The 14,983-nt window shown below is 40.8% G+C and overlaps 1 protein-coding gene across 2 annotated transcripts in view; it reads left to right on the top strand.

Moving 5' to 3' along the window:
• Syt16 (synaptotagmin 16) overlaps positions 1-14,983 on the top strand; it is a 97,195-nt gene that overhangs the window by 47,967 nt on the left and 34,245 nt on the right. The window contains exon 2 of one of the 2 annotated variants that reach the window (XM_052186788.1): positions 10,559-10,769. In XM_052186788.1, coding sequence (XP_052042748.1) covers positions 10,559-10,769 — 211 coding nt within the window. Of the gene's footprint in view, positions 1-10,558; positions 10,817-14,983 lie in introns of both variants that reach the window. The other variant, XM_052186787.1, reaches the window with a different exon arrangement.

The following is a 14,983-nucleotide window of genomic DNA, read 5'->3' as shown; positions in this document are numbered from 1 at the left end:
AAAATAATAATAAAAAAGGAAGGGAAGCTAGGCTTGTTTTCTGGCCTCCCCATGCACTCTCAGACCCATACATACATGCACACACCTGTGCATTCATGAACTGGAATACATACATACACCAGTGCTTGTATTCGGGTAATGTTGACCTTAGTCAATGGCTGGAGAAATGTCTTTTCTTTCTCTGTTTCTGCAAGAGTTGTGCAGAGACTGATATCCCCCAGCACTCCATCAAACAATTTCAGGTTGAGCTTTGCAAATGTACACTGTCACAGTCAACTATGTGTGTCATTATAACACAAAGCTAGATAGTTTCTGCCTGTAAGTTGCTTTCTAAGCTGAGAGAAGAGGGTGTTAAAATCTCTAACTTGAAAATGGCACCTATTATTTGTCTCTGTATTTATTGATGTGGTTGAGTGTATGTGTCACACCACACATTTGGAAGCCAGAGGACACCTTGCAGAAGAAGTTGGCTCTCTCCTTCTACACCATTGAATCTGGGGGTTGAACTCAGGTCATTTGGCTTGGTGGCAGACTCCTGTTATCTGCTGAGCCATCTCACCAGCCCTCTAACTTTTATTCCAATTTTCTCTTTTCAGTTTGTTTCTTTGTTCCTCATTGAGTTTGAAGCCCTGTTAATAAATGTGTCCACATTTTAATTTTCCATCTTCCTGATAAGTTGGCCACTTTAGCATTGTAAAAAGCATTTTAATCTAGCATAATACTTCTTGCCTTAAAGGATTCTTTCTCTGCTGGGAATGCCACAGCACTACATTTTTTTCTGTTTGTAGCTTGCAAATATGTATTTTAGTTATTTACATACAACTGATCCATATTTGCCTTTAAGATATGTAACCATTGGGTAGTTAATCTCATGCCCTCATTTAGCTTGTCAAGCTATAGGTTCCATCGAGTGTACAGACACCAACTGGCTTCATTATCTAGTTTCTGTCTGTTACGTTTTCCTGTCTCCAGGGTCTCTCCTTGCTTAATGGTTGCACCCATCACCTGCCTTCTTAACATTCTGTTTTAGCGCCTTCATTAAAATTTTTAGCCATTTCTGTTTATTTTGCTCCATGGGTGGTTGCTCTAGGGACCACATGTGCTCATGTTTGCACGGTCTCTTGTGAGTCAGACTTGTACCACTTCATAGCCTGTGTGCTTTGCTCGCTCTCATCAATGATCGTACTATGTAGCGTGTGTGGTGGCACAGCCTTCATCCTTCCTTCTTTCTTTCCTTCCTTCCTTCCTCCTTTGTGGTCTTGCCTCAGGATTTGGTTTTCATACTTTATTAACCCCGCAATGCAATATTACACCTGCTCTTTAGTCAGTTAAGTTTTAGAAAAACTAAAATTGAAAAACATCTTCTCCTGTAATTTCCCACAGAGGTACTATTTCTATTGTTATGCATTCTTTCCATCAGTTTTGAAATTCAACTCTCTTTTTTTAGTGTGTGTGTGTGTGTGTGCCATAGCATGCATGCAGCAGTCAGATGAGTACTTTTGCAAGTTACTTCTCTCTTTGCCATATTTATATTTATATTGTTGTTTTGCTGCACTTAATGGTTTGTTTTTTTTTATCTTGTAATTCTCAATCACCTGACTTCATTGTTTTTTATTTAGTTGACTATAATGCTGACTTTATGTTTATTTCTTTTCTGGTAAATTTGAGAGACCCTAATCTATCATTTTCAAATACTTTCTTTCATATTTTTGCCATTTACTTATTTATTATTTATTTTGACCCCAGATAAACATGCTAGTCTGTTTGATATACTGGGGACTTATTTCCCTTCTCCAGATCTTTGTGTCCTGTAGACTGGTTAATTCTGGTTGTTGTTCTTACATCTTTGTCACTTTTGATTGGCTGAAAAACTGATCCAGTGGCATTTCAAAATAAACTCAGAGATGGTGTTCTCTAACTTTAAGCCTTTTAATGTCTATTTTAATGATGGTTCTTAAACACTTTAACTTCCCTTCTAGCCCACAACCCATAGGAGGTAGTGGAAAAGAAAGGATATGGGGGAAGTGAACCTGCTTAGAAATAGTTCTTTGGAGCAAATCCTACCTGCGTTGTCAGGAAATCAGTAGTTTAGTACACAGGTCAGTAGTGGCAGCTCCGTCTACTTGTAAACACTTTATGGTATGCCCATAGTCTAATTTAATAGTGTTGGAATTGCAGCAGCAAGCAGCATGACCTAGCAAGACAGCCAGGCCTCAGCCGAATCAGCACAAGTCAGCAGGAGGGACACAGAGGGACACCAGGAGAAGTTCTCGGCTGTTCTCTCTCAGCAAAGCAAAGATGAATGAAGACAGGAGAGCCACAAGCATTGCATAGCGAACTCTCTAAGCAAGACCAGCTCAGCTCCCACCACTGTCTGTCACGTCCTTGTTATCCTCCCTCCAAACACCACCTGTCCTCCATGTGTCTTGCCTGAGAACTTGTGTTTGTCTCAGCTGACATCACTCTGTCAGCCTAGCCAAGTCCCCAGAAGTGGCGAGAAACTGCAGCACGCCATCAGACGTTTTTTGGTGCACTTCTCTCTAGGGTGTCCCGACAAATGGAACTCAACTACAAAATGTAAGGTGGACCAATACATGCATGTCCTCAGCAAGATATCCCTCATGTATCCTTTCACATGCTTGCTTTAGAAGAGCATCTTTTCTCCTGTGTCTGTTTTAGTGAAATGCTCCTTCACTTAGTCACCTGTGTCTACTCCAGGAAAACACTCCTTCAAGTGTTTGTCCCAGAAAAACACCTTCCAATGGACTTTCCAAAGAACACTTAAGCTTTCGCTTCAGTTTTTAATGTTAGAACATTTAGATAGTTTTTTGTTGTTGTTGTCTTGTTCTTTATGTTGAATTTCACAGCCTGGCATTCTTTGAGATCATGTTCTCCTTTGTTTGATTCTGTCTCTGACATCCACTTCTAAGTTGGCCTGAGGTTAGTTCCACTGACTGATTTCCCCTCCCTCGACATGCATATGTTGCTTGTTTCTCTGTAACTGGTCACTTCTGGCTGTGCACTGGGCACTGTGGGTAGAATGTGAAGTCACTGGAATCCTTCATCTTCCTTGAGAGCAGCACTGTTCTTTTCCAGTTCAAATGACAGCTGCTGCCCCTGTCTTCTGAAGTGTTGGTTTTCTGTCTTGTTACACAGGGCTCTTTCATTCTGACTTGTGGTCTCACTTCTAGGACCGATGCTCTAGAGTTTGGTGACTAGACTGAGGTATTTGTCAATCCCTCTAACTTCACCCAGTTTTAACTCCTACCTCAGTTTCCCTTCAAATAGGCAGCATTTTGTACATCTGGCCACCTTATCCAGCCTCCAGTTTTAGGTTGCATAGATCATCCCCCATCAGAAATAGTTCAGGTTATAGTTAAAGGTTGAGCTAAGTCCTGATGTAGATATTGGGGTTTCTTTTCCATGGCTCCCTCAATTTTGGGGGGTTCACCCCGCCTTCTTCCCAACTGGTCCGATTGACTTGAACTCTGTCCTTTCATACTGCAAGTCAGTAAAACCTCTGTCTGAGTCCTTAGTACCCGGTGTCTCCCAGATGCACAGGCACTCAGCAATAAACCACCTCGCCCAAACACTCTGGCTGTGTGCTTCACACAGCAAAGCTGCCTTCTTACAAGCAAACAAAAAACCAAATCCCCTTCCAGTTTTTTATTCACTTTTGGTCTGTATTTGCAACTACCTTGTTTAAATTTCTTTTTCCCAAGGGCTTTACCTTTTGTTTGTAGAACTCACTCTGGTATTATCAGAATTGAAATCACATTATATCTTAACTGTTTTTGTGTGTGTGTGTGTGTGTGTGTGTGTGTGTGTGTAGTGCTTTCTGTGTTACTAATTTTATTGTAAGATTTTTATTTTTACTTTGCTTCTTACTATGTAAGTATTATAAGTACCATTTCATTGTTTCTACATGAAGTACACTTGTCAGAGCACCTCATGGAAGGTCTGGGCTACAAATCAGGTACACAGAGGACAATCAGATACTGGACTTCCCTCTCTTGTTGCAGCTAACAAGTTGTTTAACCCTCTAAGGTAATTTCATGCCAGTAGGGTTTCTGCTCTGCAGAATCAAAGGTGTAAATTTGGTATCAGTACTTTTCAAAGTTCTTGAAATTCTTAGACTTTCACATAGAGAAAGATGTAGAAAAGGCAAACCATATCATACTTAAATAACCCCGTGTCCTAAGGACAGAAGCCTTCAGTGCATCTACTGAAAAGCATCGAGACTGGATGGTTTATAGGCCCTTTCCTGGCATGAGTCCAAGGCTCTTAGCAAGGTTCCCTTTGGCCACAGGATGTGAAATCAGTTGCTGTCATATCTGACTTCCTTTCTGCTTTTCATCTTAACTTCTTGTCCTCACTTTTGTCACTGTGGGAATATAGTTGCCGTGGATATTTGAGAAATTGTCTCTCCAAAGGATTTCCCGCAGTTGTAGTTAGTTACAGGTGGCACCAAGTACTGCTCTGCACAGCCCACACCCACCTGTCTCTCCTCTCAGCCGATAAGATGTGAGCAATACTTGCCCCCACCTAATTGCTCTAGTGTGGGTGGAAGGAATTAATAAGCTTGGAGCGAAGCTGCAGTGATCTTTTACGATTTTTTTTTCTCCATCTGCAAAATAGAGCAGAAAAGCTCAAGAAGCCCTTTCTTCGCATTGCCAGTTGGTAGTTCCTCCCCCTCCCCCCAGATTTTCTTTTCCCTAAAAGATGCAACAAAATGAGCAGGTGTTGGGCACTGCCCACTTCCAGACAGTGTTGCTAATTCCCACGGAGCCCTCCACCTCCAGGCTTGCAAACTAAGGTGAGAGACAGCCCACAGGATTGGCCTCTTCTCTGTCGAGCCCGCCCTTGTTTCTCCTCTTTCCCTCTGAGGAGTCTGATGATGAACTTTCAAATCGAACCCTGATGAAGAGCAGGCATGTTGGTTCCTTTGCATGTAAGTGGAATTCCGTGTCAATGGGCTTCCACACCAGACGACGACATGATAGCAATTGGATCGTAATTAACGTTAGAGCATGCACTGTGCCAAGCACGGGCTGAGTGTGAGTGCCTGGTTTATCCCATTTAGTTCTTTAAACAACATTTAGAAGTAAGGTATGCCAACGTAGGGATGCTGAAGTTTCTGATGGGAAGACTGCACATTACTTAATGGAAGATCCCTGGGTCAAATTCTTCCTTCACGTGCTTCCTGTGTGTTCTAGCCTTGGCAGGCGCTGCATCCAGCAATTTATGTGGCACTGAACACTTTCCTTCTTGTCTCTCCCACCTGGAAGATGAAGGCAGAATTTCCTTTGCTTTTCCACAAACAACTCAAAATTAGAGTGAGGGGCATTTTTGAGTCTACTGTAATAGGGACCTAGCACTGATGGGTCCTTGTCGGGAAGACTTGCTAAGTCTGTCAAGTCAGGAACTCCTGCAGTATGAGAAAGAAGTCCTAAGTTGGAGCCAGGTAGTGTCTAAATAGGCGGCCATGCATCCAAAGGATGGCAAAAGACTCTGACTACTACTACTACTACTACTACTACTACTTCTTCTTCTTCTTCTTCTTCTTCTTCTTCTTCTTCTTCTTCTTCTTCTTCTTCTTCTTCTTCGTGGAAGATGTTTAAATGCTACTACTAAAATTCCTTCTCAAGGGCTGATCTAAACTTGTACACCTCTCTTTCTGTGGTCCCAAAGACAAACTAGGGCACAATCGCAACAATGATCACTATGGGAGCCCATGAGTTTATTTGGTTTTCTTGTAGAGCGTAGGTGAGGGGTTGCTTACAAGAGTGTGGGTTCTTACCCTCAACTCCATGAAAGGGTGCACTAAGAAGTCTTTACCCAGTGGGGATAGGGGATTTCATACAGCTATATAGACTGAGGCCCCTCCCCAAATTCTTTCTTTTTTGTTTTTTTTTGTTGTTGTTGTTTTTGTTTGTTTTTCGAAACAGGGTTTCTCTGTATAGCCCTGGCTGTCCTGGAACTCACTCTGTAGACCAGGCTGGCCTCGAACTCAGAAATCTGCCTGCCTATGCCTCCCAGAGTGCTGGGATTACAGGCATGCACCACCAACACCCGGCACCCCAAGTTCTTTCTAAACTAGACACTTTAGCCCCTCTGCTAGGCCATGTATATGAACCCTCCCTGATGCCCCCTGCAGTTAAGGCCAAGTTTCATACACCTTGTTGGCAAGGGTATCTGGATATTCGAGCAAGGGTCCTGTGACTCTTTCTGCTTTCCTTTTCTATGAGAAAAGGTCAAGATTTGACAAACATTACTGTAAAGATCTTTTGTGAATGGGCCTACCTGAACTTCTGAAGATGGTGGCAGTTTGGCTTAGAGCATAGTCCTCTGTGACAGCTATTAAAGATCTATCTATCTGTATTCTAATTGAACAAAACAAACAGAACTTTGTTCTGAAGATGAATACGTATCAAGGTATTTTACACCCAAGATAACTATGAAATATTTTTTCTGTCATATTGACAAGTTAATTGCTAAAGGAGTTAAGATTTTAGTAGAAACCTATCTCTGTACTATTTTCAGACATTTATCTTGAAAGGAATTTGAACTTGATATTCACATGGTACTCCATTAAATACTGCCTTTTGCTTGAAATAAATGTCATGATTTAGTGGAGACTGATTTTTTCAGAGATTAAATCAAATGAAATCCAGATCAGCTATTTAGTTGTTTAAATAGTTCCATTTCAAGACAGGTAACTGGACCATTCAAACAAATAAGAATCAAAGTTTGAATCTTGGGAGAAAATCATTAGGAAGAAGAACTTCATGGCTACACAGTTCATTGCAAGCACTGGAGAACTGGAATTGGTCCTGGCTTGGGCTGACCATGAGCAAAGATTTTTTTCCCTCTTTAATCTGGAGACTAGATGCTCATAAGAGTCAAAATACTGTGATCTCAGTTTCTTAGTAAAGGAACACAGTTTGCACAGGGTTTAAGAAATCTGATTTTTTTCTTGAGGAAATATTTGGAGCAAAACACTCTGGGCTTTAATCTTGAGTCTGTACTTAACACTGTTAATGACTGATACAAAGCCTTGGGCCATCATTCCTCAAATGGGCATGCTAACAATCCTGACTTCACCAGGTCCTTGTGTGGAGCAAACAAGTGAACATTTGTCAAGTTCTAGAGGAATGCCTGGATCCTTGTCATGGTCAAACTTCTATTACTGTGATGAGATGAGAATTTGTGGCTTGCTTACGTTAGAGCATTAGTTTATTATTGTAATGGATGGAAGTAAGGCAGCATGCAGGCATACACGATGCTGGAGAAATAGCCATCTCAGTAGGCAGGAGAGAGAGAGTTGGGGGGCATTGAGGGAGAGAAAGAACACACTGGGCTTGGTTTGAGCATTTGAAACATCAAAGTCCACCCACAGTGAGACATTTCCTTCAACAAGGCCACACTTACTCCAGGAAGGTCATATCTCCTAACAGCACCACTCCTTGTGAAGACCAAGCATTCAAATCTATGATCCTCTGATGGCCATTCCTACTCAAACCACCACAATCCTGCTGGAGACTCAGTATTGGATTATTTCTGTCACTTGGGAAGCAAGACTGAGAATAGCAGCTGCAGTTATATTGAAATCAGATGCAGAGTGATAGGCAGTGATTCTGCAGCCTGCCCACACTTATGTGGACCAGCTGCCCTGCTCACCATACTGCTCTTTCATTTAGCAAAGAGGAAATGGCCTTTTGGCAGACTGGAGAATAGTAGTCTAGACTTGGTTCTATTTCCTGATGTGATGATGTTTGATGATATGAAAAAACGTTTAGGAATATAGGTTCTGTGTTCAAGTTCCAGTTTTGTTACTTTTCTTTGTTTTCTTATACAATTTATTTATTTTTTTGTTGTTATTGTACAATGGGGAAAATAATAGTCTGTCATGGCTAAAAAGGACATGCAAAAAAGTTCCAAGAAGACTGGATACTGAGGGTATGGCAGATGTTATAGTTACTATATGATTAGCATAATAACCAAGGAGAATCCTTCCTATGTGACTCATTGGAGAAAATTGTGCATATTTTAATTTTAATTAATAATTTTCTAGGTATAGAAATAGCCTATATTGACACATATATCTGAAATGAATGACTTGTGGTTGTTTAAAAGTTAAAAACTATCCTAAGTGTACAAATGGAACCACAGAGTTGGGAAAAGATGGATGTCAAAGTCAACCACCCCTCCCGTTTGTTCCCTTGGCCACCTCCTAGGAGCTTAGCTGATTCTTCCCTCTAAAATAGAGGGAATTTAATTGTATTCCTACTGATCTTTGATTCTCTCCCTCATGTGCTGGTTCATCCCATACCAGAATACTAAGCGGAACACAAATAGGAATGAGGAAATTATTTATTGTTGGGGTTCTTGTGCAGATTATTGAAGTATTAATAAGATCTAGTTTCTTTGGACATTTTTTCTACTACCATGGTGCTGAAAAGAACTAGTAACATTAATGTGAAATAGGTAAATACTCTTGTTGGTAGATCAGATACTCCAGGGAGATCAGCAAGAAATTGATTGAATACTGATGGCCATCAATCAGCCAGTAGTGATGGACTTGGAGAACTTGCAAAAACTGAGGAAATGATGGCGACATTAAAAGTGATCCAAAACAAAGGATAGAGGACCCAAGAGGTTAAGGGACTTAGTCACATAGCAGCTATCATGGACAAGCATTATAAGGACCTCCCCCATGCCCATTACTCAGCAACTCCAGGCTAGGGGACTCCAGGCCAGCCTGCTTTATCTGTACTCAAATATGGACCTAGCTTTATCTGTACTCAAATATGGACCTAGCTTTATCTGTATAGTCCACTGCTGTACCTCTGTCTGACTCACCCTTTTCCTTCCCTCCTCCTGCTTCCCATTCTCTTGTCTCTTCTACTCTATTCTCTCTTCCTTTCTTTTCCAAGACAGGGTCCCAAGAATCAGCAATTTCTCCACATTGCAGGAATGCTATTGATAAGGTAAAATACAAGGATGATTTTATAGCACATAAAAGAAGCTCCTAGCCTGATTTAAGGGCAAAAGAATGATGTTCTGAAAAGATAGAATATCTGAATAGAAACCTCAAAGACATTTTTAACTAGTCTAGATAGGAGGCTGGCTATGAGTAGTCAGTTATAGGGAATGGTACACGGAGGGTATCTGTGTGTGCTCTGGCTTGTGACAACACTGGGTGTTCACAAAATGCTCAATATTTAACAAGCATTTGCATCTACCATGAAAACAGCCTTGTTTTATGTAATAGGAAGACACTAGTTAACAAAGGATGGGATAGGTTTATTTTTATAGATGTTCTAGGGGAGGAGATGGGATGCAGATGAGAGCTAGTCAAGAGTGGATGATCAGGGAAGCTTCCAGAATGCAAGGGCATTCAGTCTGAGACCCAAATGGGAAGGAGCCAGCATTATGAAAGTCCCTGAGAGGCAGAAGGAACATGAAAGGCAACGAACACAAAATCACAAGCAACAGTTAGAGAGACGAAGAGACTACAAGTGTGCTGGTGGGAAAGCGTTCACAAAATTTAAATGTTGTCTTATTAACATGACTGTGAATTTCCATAAGACCTTCCATACTGTCTGCTCCAATGACTTCACAAGAAAATTATGTTGTCTTTCTTGTTCATTGGTCTTTTTGATCACAGTCATGTGGAGGCCTGAGGTTGATATCAGGTATCTTTCTTTATCTCTCTTTGCCTTATTATTATCATCATCATCATCGTCATCGTCATTGTCATTATTTAAATCAGGGTCTTTTACTGATCTTGAAGCTCATGAGTTGGCTAGACTGAGTTACTAGCAAGCTACAGGCATCTGCCTGTGTCCACCCCAGCAGAGTGCTGAGGTTACAGGCACATGCTAGCAGGCTCAGCTTTTTACATCAGTGCTGGGGATTCAAACTTCGGTCTTCATACAAGCACCGCAAACACATTAGCCATCAAGCGATTTCCCTAGCCCCAGTAAAATACATTAAAAACAGCAATTCCAAGAGTTATCTGGGTTGTCTTGAGAAACATTTAGAACATTTGTGATTCAAATGAGTAGAAGTCTTTACACACAGTGATCTCTCTTCAAAGCTAGGGAGCCTTTGGAAAATTCTAGCTGCAAATATCTCTCCTCTGAAGAGGGGCTTGACTCTGAGTGTTTTAATAAATGCCATAAGACAAACTGTACCTTTCCCAAAGAACCGCACAATGGGCAAATGTGCCCATAACAGCCCTGCTTTTCCAGTTAGAGTTATATGTACTATCACCAATCAGCAGGGCTGTTGGCTAGCGCTTTGTCTCAAGATGGTCATTCTGTCAATGATGGGTTTCCTACTGTTTCCTCCCGGGTGCTAGCCATCTATCTCTAATTACTCCATGTGCTATCCCTTTGGCCCAGATTTCTGTTTCAAGAGTGCTTTTCTATCCAGTTTGAACTTATTTCATTAGGCTAACCATCCATGTTCTCTTCTCTTTGTCCTGGTTTGTCTGTCTCTGTGTTGGACCACGGAGTTTCATGGGAGACTCATGACTCCTGTTTGCTTCCAGTTAACAGCTTTGGGGATGATGAAGAGCTGTCCACATCCTCTGAGAGTGATGAAGATGTGATTAAGCAGTTCGAGATCTCGGTGTCCCGATCCCAGAGTTTCCTTACAGGAGTGCCCGAGAGGGGAAAGACAGCAGAGTTGGAGCAGAAAACAAAATGCAGACGTTTGCTGTGTACCCACCGAGAAGACAGCACTGAAGGGTCTGCTTATGAAGGAATTCACTGCAGCGCATTGCATTGCAGGCAAGGGCACATCAATGGTAAGAATGTTAGTGAATAATAGAGATGCTTATCTGAGAGTCCAGAGAATGAAGAGAATAAACTATAGCACTGGGGAAAGTGTCCAGAAAGAATAGTTACAGGCTTTCTCAGTGCTTCCCTGGATCTTCATGCTCAGAGTCCCAAGAGAGAAAGAGAGAGAAAAGGAGAGTGAAAGGAAGAGGGAAAGGGAGAGGGAAAGGGAGAAGGAAAGGGAGAAGGAAAGGGAGAAGGAAAGGGAGAGGGAAAGGAAGAGAGGTCCTGGACCAGGGAAATGTAATTGGTAAAAGGCTGGAGAGAGTATGCTCCATCCAACTTCATCTCTGATCACAACAGTCTAAGCTTTCCAGCCTTCCCTCTCTCATTGGGTGAAAGGCAGCCACCTCTCTCATTGAATATATGACAGCCACAGCGCTGGGGAGGGGTATCTCAGTACATCTTTCATATTGTCATCTTGAGACAGAAGAAAAGGAGAACAGAGGAACTGTGATATGATAAAAGAACGATTGTGATTTGATAATGGGAGCAAAATAAGTAGAAAAAGGACAAAGGCTCAACTAGCCAACAAGACTGTTTGCAGGGCAGGGAAAGCTCACTACTTGGCATGCAGTTGGACGTATTGACACAAGCCAACATGACCTGTTTTAACAAATCACAGCATCAATGGCTGCAGACCCTCTTTCTTCCCCCACTCCTTTCCATTCCCAGGTGTTCTACTCTGCAGTTCTTCCTCTCCACCAAGCAGGCAAATGAGGGCTAATGAAAGTTAACTGTAGTTGATTCTCTGGCAGTTGCTTGTTTAATTCTAAAGCTAATGGTTCCATTTCCCAGAAGCCTTGGCGTCTGGGTTTTGATTTATAGAAATGGCCAAGGCTCTGAGAATGGAGACAGCCACTCTGACTTACCTTCCTGGAATCCATGATAACTTATCTTTGTCAGAACTAGTAATTTTGAAATTTTGACAGGTAGTGATAGAAAAGATGAAATTCCCTCTATTGGACAGGGGAAAAGGTCTATAACATTGAGTGAATTATTGAAAATTCTGAAGACAATCCAAAGGATTTTTTTTTTAATCCAAAGGATTTTTATAGAAATAGCTGCATGCTAAATTTGAGGTCATCAAAGCTGTGGGAAGATTCATATTTGTATTGCTTATTTTTTCTGACATTTCTTTTTTTATTGTTGTATCAGTGAAATTATTTAATGATATTGAATAAATCTTTCTTTATATTTTGCCTACTTTTCATTTAGCTAATTTATTTTACTTAGATTCAGTTTAATTGTAGGCATTCTTTTTGTTTAAAACATGCATTAAAATGTTGGACAGTGAAATTAAATGTTTAAAATCAACTTGAGGTATTAATTTGAAATGAGCTGCTAGTAGCTTATTATATCCTATGCGTCCCTTAAGGGAGGTCATGATGAATGCCTTATGAAGTCACCGACAGTGTATCCCAAACCACGCCCACTAGGCATCTAATTTAGTGTTGCTTCACAGTGTTGTTAATGTGTTCTTTTATTAAATAATTAATTCACTCTTTGAGACTTTCATGCATGTATACAAGGTATTTTCATCAAATCCATCCCATCTTATCTGTTCCAACTGCTCCCCTAGCTTCATTGTCCTCCCCCAGTCCTCATCCAAACCAACTGAATCCAGTTGATTCCCTCAGTGGATGCACACATGACTGTGGTGATAAGACCTTTCACTGGGGCATAGGCAATCTGCCAGTGGCCACAACCTCAGTATACAGTGACTCTCTGATCCGCCAGCAGCTATTATCTATAACAGCTTCTTAACTACGAATAGGGCCTTCTAAACCCCTCCCCTATCCATGCTACAGTGCTGACTGGCTTGGTCTTGTCCAGGTCTTGTGCAGGTAACCTCTGATGCTGTGAGTGCCTGAATACAATGGCCATGTTATAGTCAGAAGATGGTGTTGCCCAGCGCTCCTCCCTGTTTCAGAAGTTCTGTCTCTTCTTTTGCAGTTTCATTGACTTTCTCCTGTATTTACCTCCCTCCCCTTTCATACAGAGCCCTACTTCCCCATTTCTCCTGTTGTATCATCATTTTTATCCTTCTAATCCCTCTTACCCTCCTCCTATGGTCCCCTGTATTTAGCTCCCTCTTTCCCTAAGCACTCCCCTTTTCCCCCATTTTCTCAATCAGATGACCTGTATTCTGCTATCCCCCCCCCCATTACTCCCCACTCTCCATATCCTGGCAATGGTCCTATTTTTCTTTTCCTGGTTTCTGTAGTTACCACAAAACTAGGTCTATGGTACCTTTTCTAGTTTCATCCATTTGCCTATAAAGTTCATGATTTCATTTTTCCTGTCATGGAAAGCTTGAGTTCCAGGCAGAGTATACGTCCATCACAGAATTGTTCGCTTGCTGGGCTGCTTTTCTGGCTTGTTTTGAGCAGTAAACCTTAAATAAGAATAGCTGCTCCTTCTTGGCATTCCCTGTGGGCATGCCCAACTGTAGCAAGGAGGCTGCCTGCGGCCAGGAGAGCTAGGAATGTGGCCCAGATGCAAAATAATAAACTTATTTAAAACATTATGAGACTTAAAATTTATAATGCTATTGTGGACTTTTTAAGTGTGAACTTTGTAGATAACAACAATGTCTAAAGGTTGGGTATCCCCACTAAGATGGTTCATAAAAAACAGATATCTTCTTCATATTATTCATATCATTAAAAACAACTCATATCCCCATTGTCTCTAGGCAGAGAAATAGGATTAGGAAAACACGCACACACACACACACACACACACAATGAAGTCATCAGCAATGTATTTGTGTGTGTGTGTGTGTGTGTGCTGTATACATATATGTATATATTTCTAGAAACTTATTGCAAAGAATTAGCTGATTTGATCATGCTGGTAGACACAGAAGTCCCCAGTTCTGATCTCCCTGGAGCGGGCTGTGAGGATGTAGATACAAACTCTCAGGTATGAGCTAGAATTTCCTTCCATAGATGGATTTTCTTCTCCTCCCTGGAAGCCTCAGTTCTCTTCCAGCCTTTCAACTAACTGTACAGGATTATCTCCTTTACTTGAAGTCAACTGATTATGAACCTCAGACACACCTGCAAAATAGCATCACATCAGTTTCTGTTAGAATTCAAATAATTAGCACCCATAGTCCAGTTAAGATATCATGCAGGTGAACCATTATGAATACTAAGTAGCAATCTTTTTTTATGGGCAGATATAGAGTATGAAAGAGAATAATTAGATAATAGAATTTTCCATTAAAGTGGCTCATAAACTAAACAAGTTGAATACTTTCTCTGACCATAGGAATATATTTAATGCTGTATAGTTATGGCCCTAAGAAGTCTGGATCTATTTCTCTGAAAATAGGTCATTACTTTTACATGTGTTTAAGGTGATGTGATGCTTTGTCATTCATTTAAAGGCAAGGGGACACTATTGTACAGAGAGGTGACCCATTTCAAATTCCTTCTTCTTACTACTTGTAGCCCAGACTTGATTTTTCTAATTTATCCCTTGCTTGTCTATCATGAAAAATGCATTGTTATATTAATACATTTCTACTCTTTCAGTTATGAATAATGTTCCAAGGATTAATGTAGTTGTTGAAAGTCCCTACATTACTGATCTAGGTATTATCACCATAGGAGTTAAAGTCATGAGACAATTTTATGGGGATAATTTCTTAGCAAAGTTAGATTCTGTACTGAAGCCCTGCTGGGTGTTGCACACATTGATAGATGGCCCACTGTTTAATAGGACATCTCACTGTTCATGTATGTGAGGAATGGGTGTGCTAATTAGAGACTTAGATGAAAATCCTGCTTTATTGTAGGTTTTTGCATGAGGAGTTTCCTGCATTCTGTCATTTTCTATGGCTTTTTAAAAAAAAATATGTGTTTGCCAAACATCTGAAAGTATGAATGTAACATTTTTTTTGTGATCCTGTGAAAGTGTTTCCAAGGAACCTGAACTGAATATTTAAGAATAACACAATAGAAAGAGAAGTTTGAGTAGAATGGTTCAAAGTTGTGCTAAAATGGTCTACATGGCTAGTATTTAAAAAATACACCCAAGAATAAGTATATATAAGATATATATTAGACTGAGTATATGTTTTCATTCACATGTGCACATGTAGGGGTGTGTGTATATATGTGTCT

Source organism: Apodemus sylvaticus, chromosome 6 (assembly GCF_947179515.1).
Source record: "Apodemus sylvaticus chromosome 6, mApoSyl1.1, whole genome shotgun sequence".
NCBI lineage: Eukaryota > Metazoa > Chordata > Mammalia > Rodentia > Muridae > Apodemus > Apodemus sylvaticus.
The sequence above is the reverse complement of the archived record's forward strand: the minus strand, read 5'-3'. Positions and strand labels throughout refer to the sequence as shown.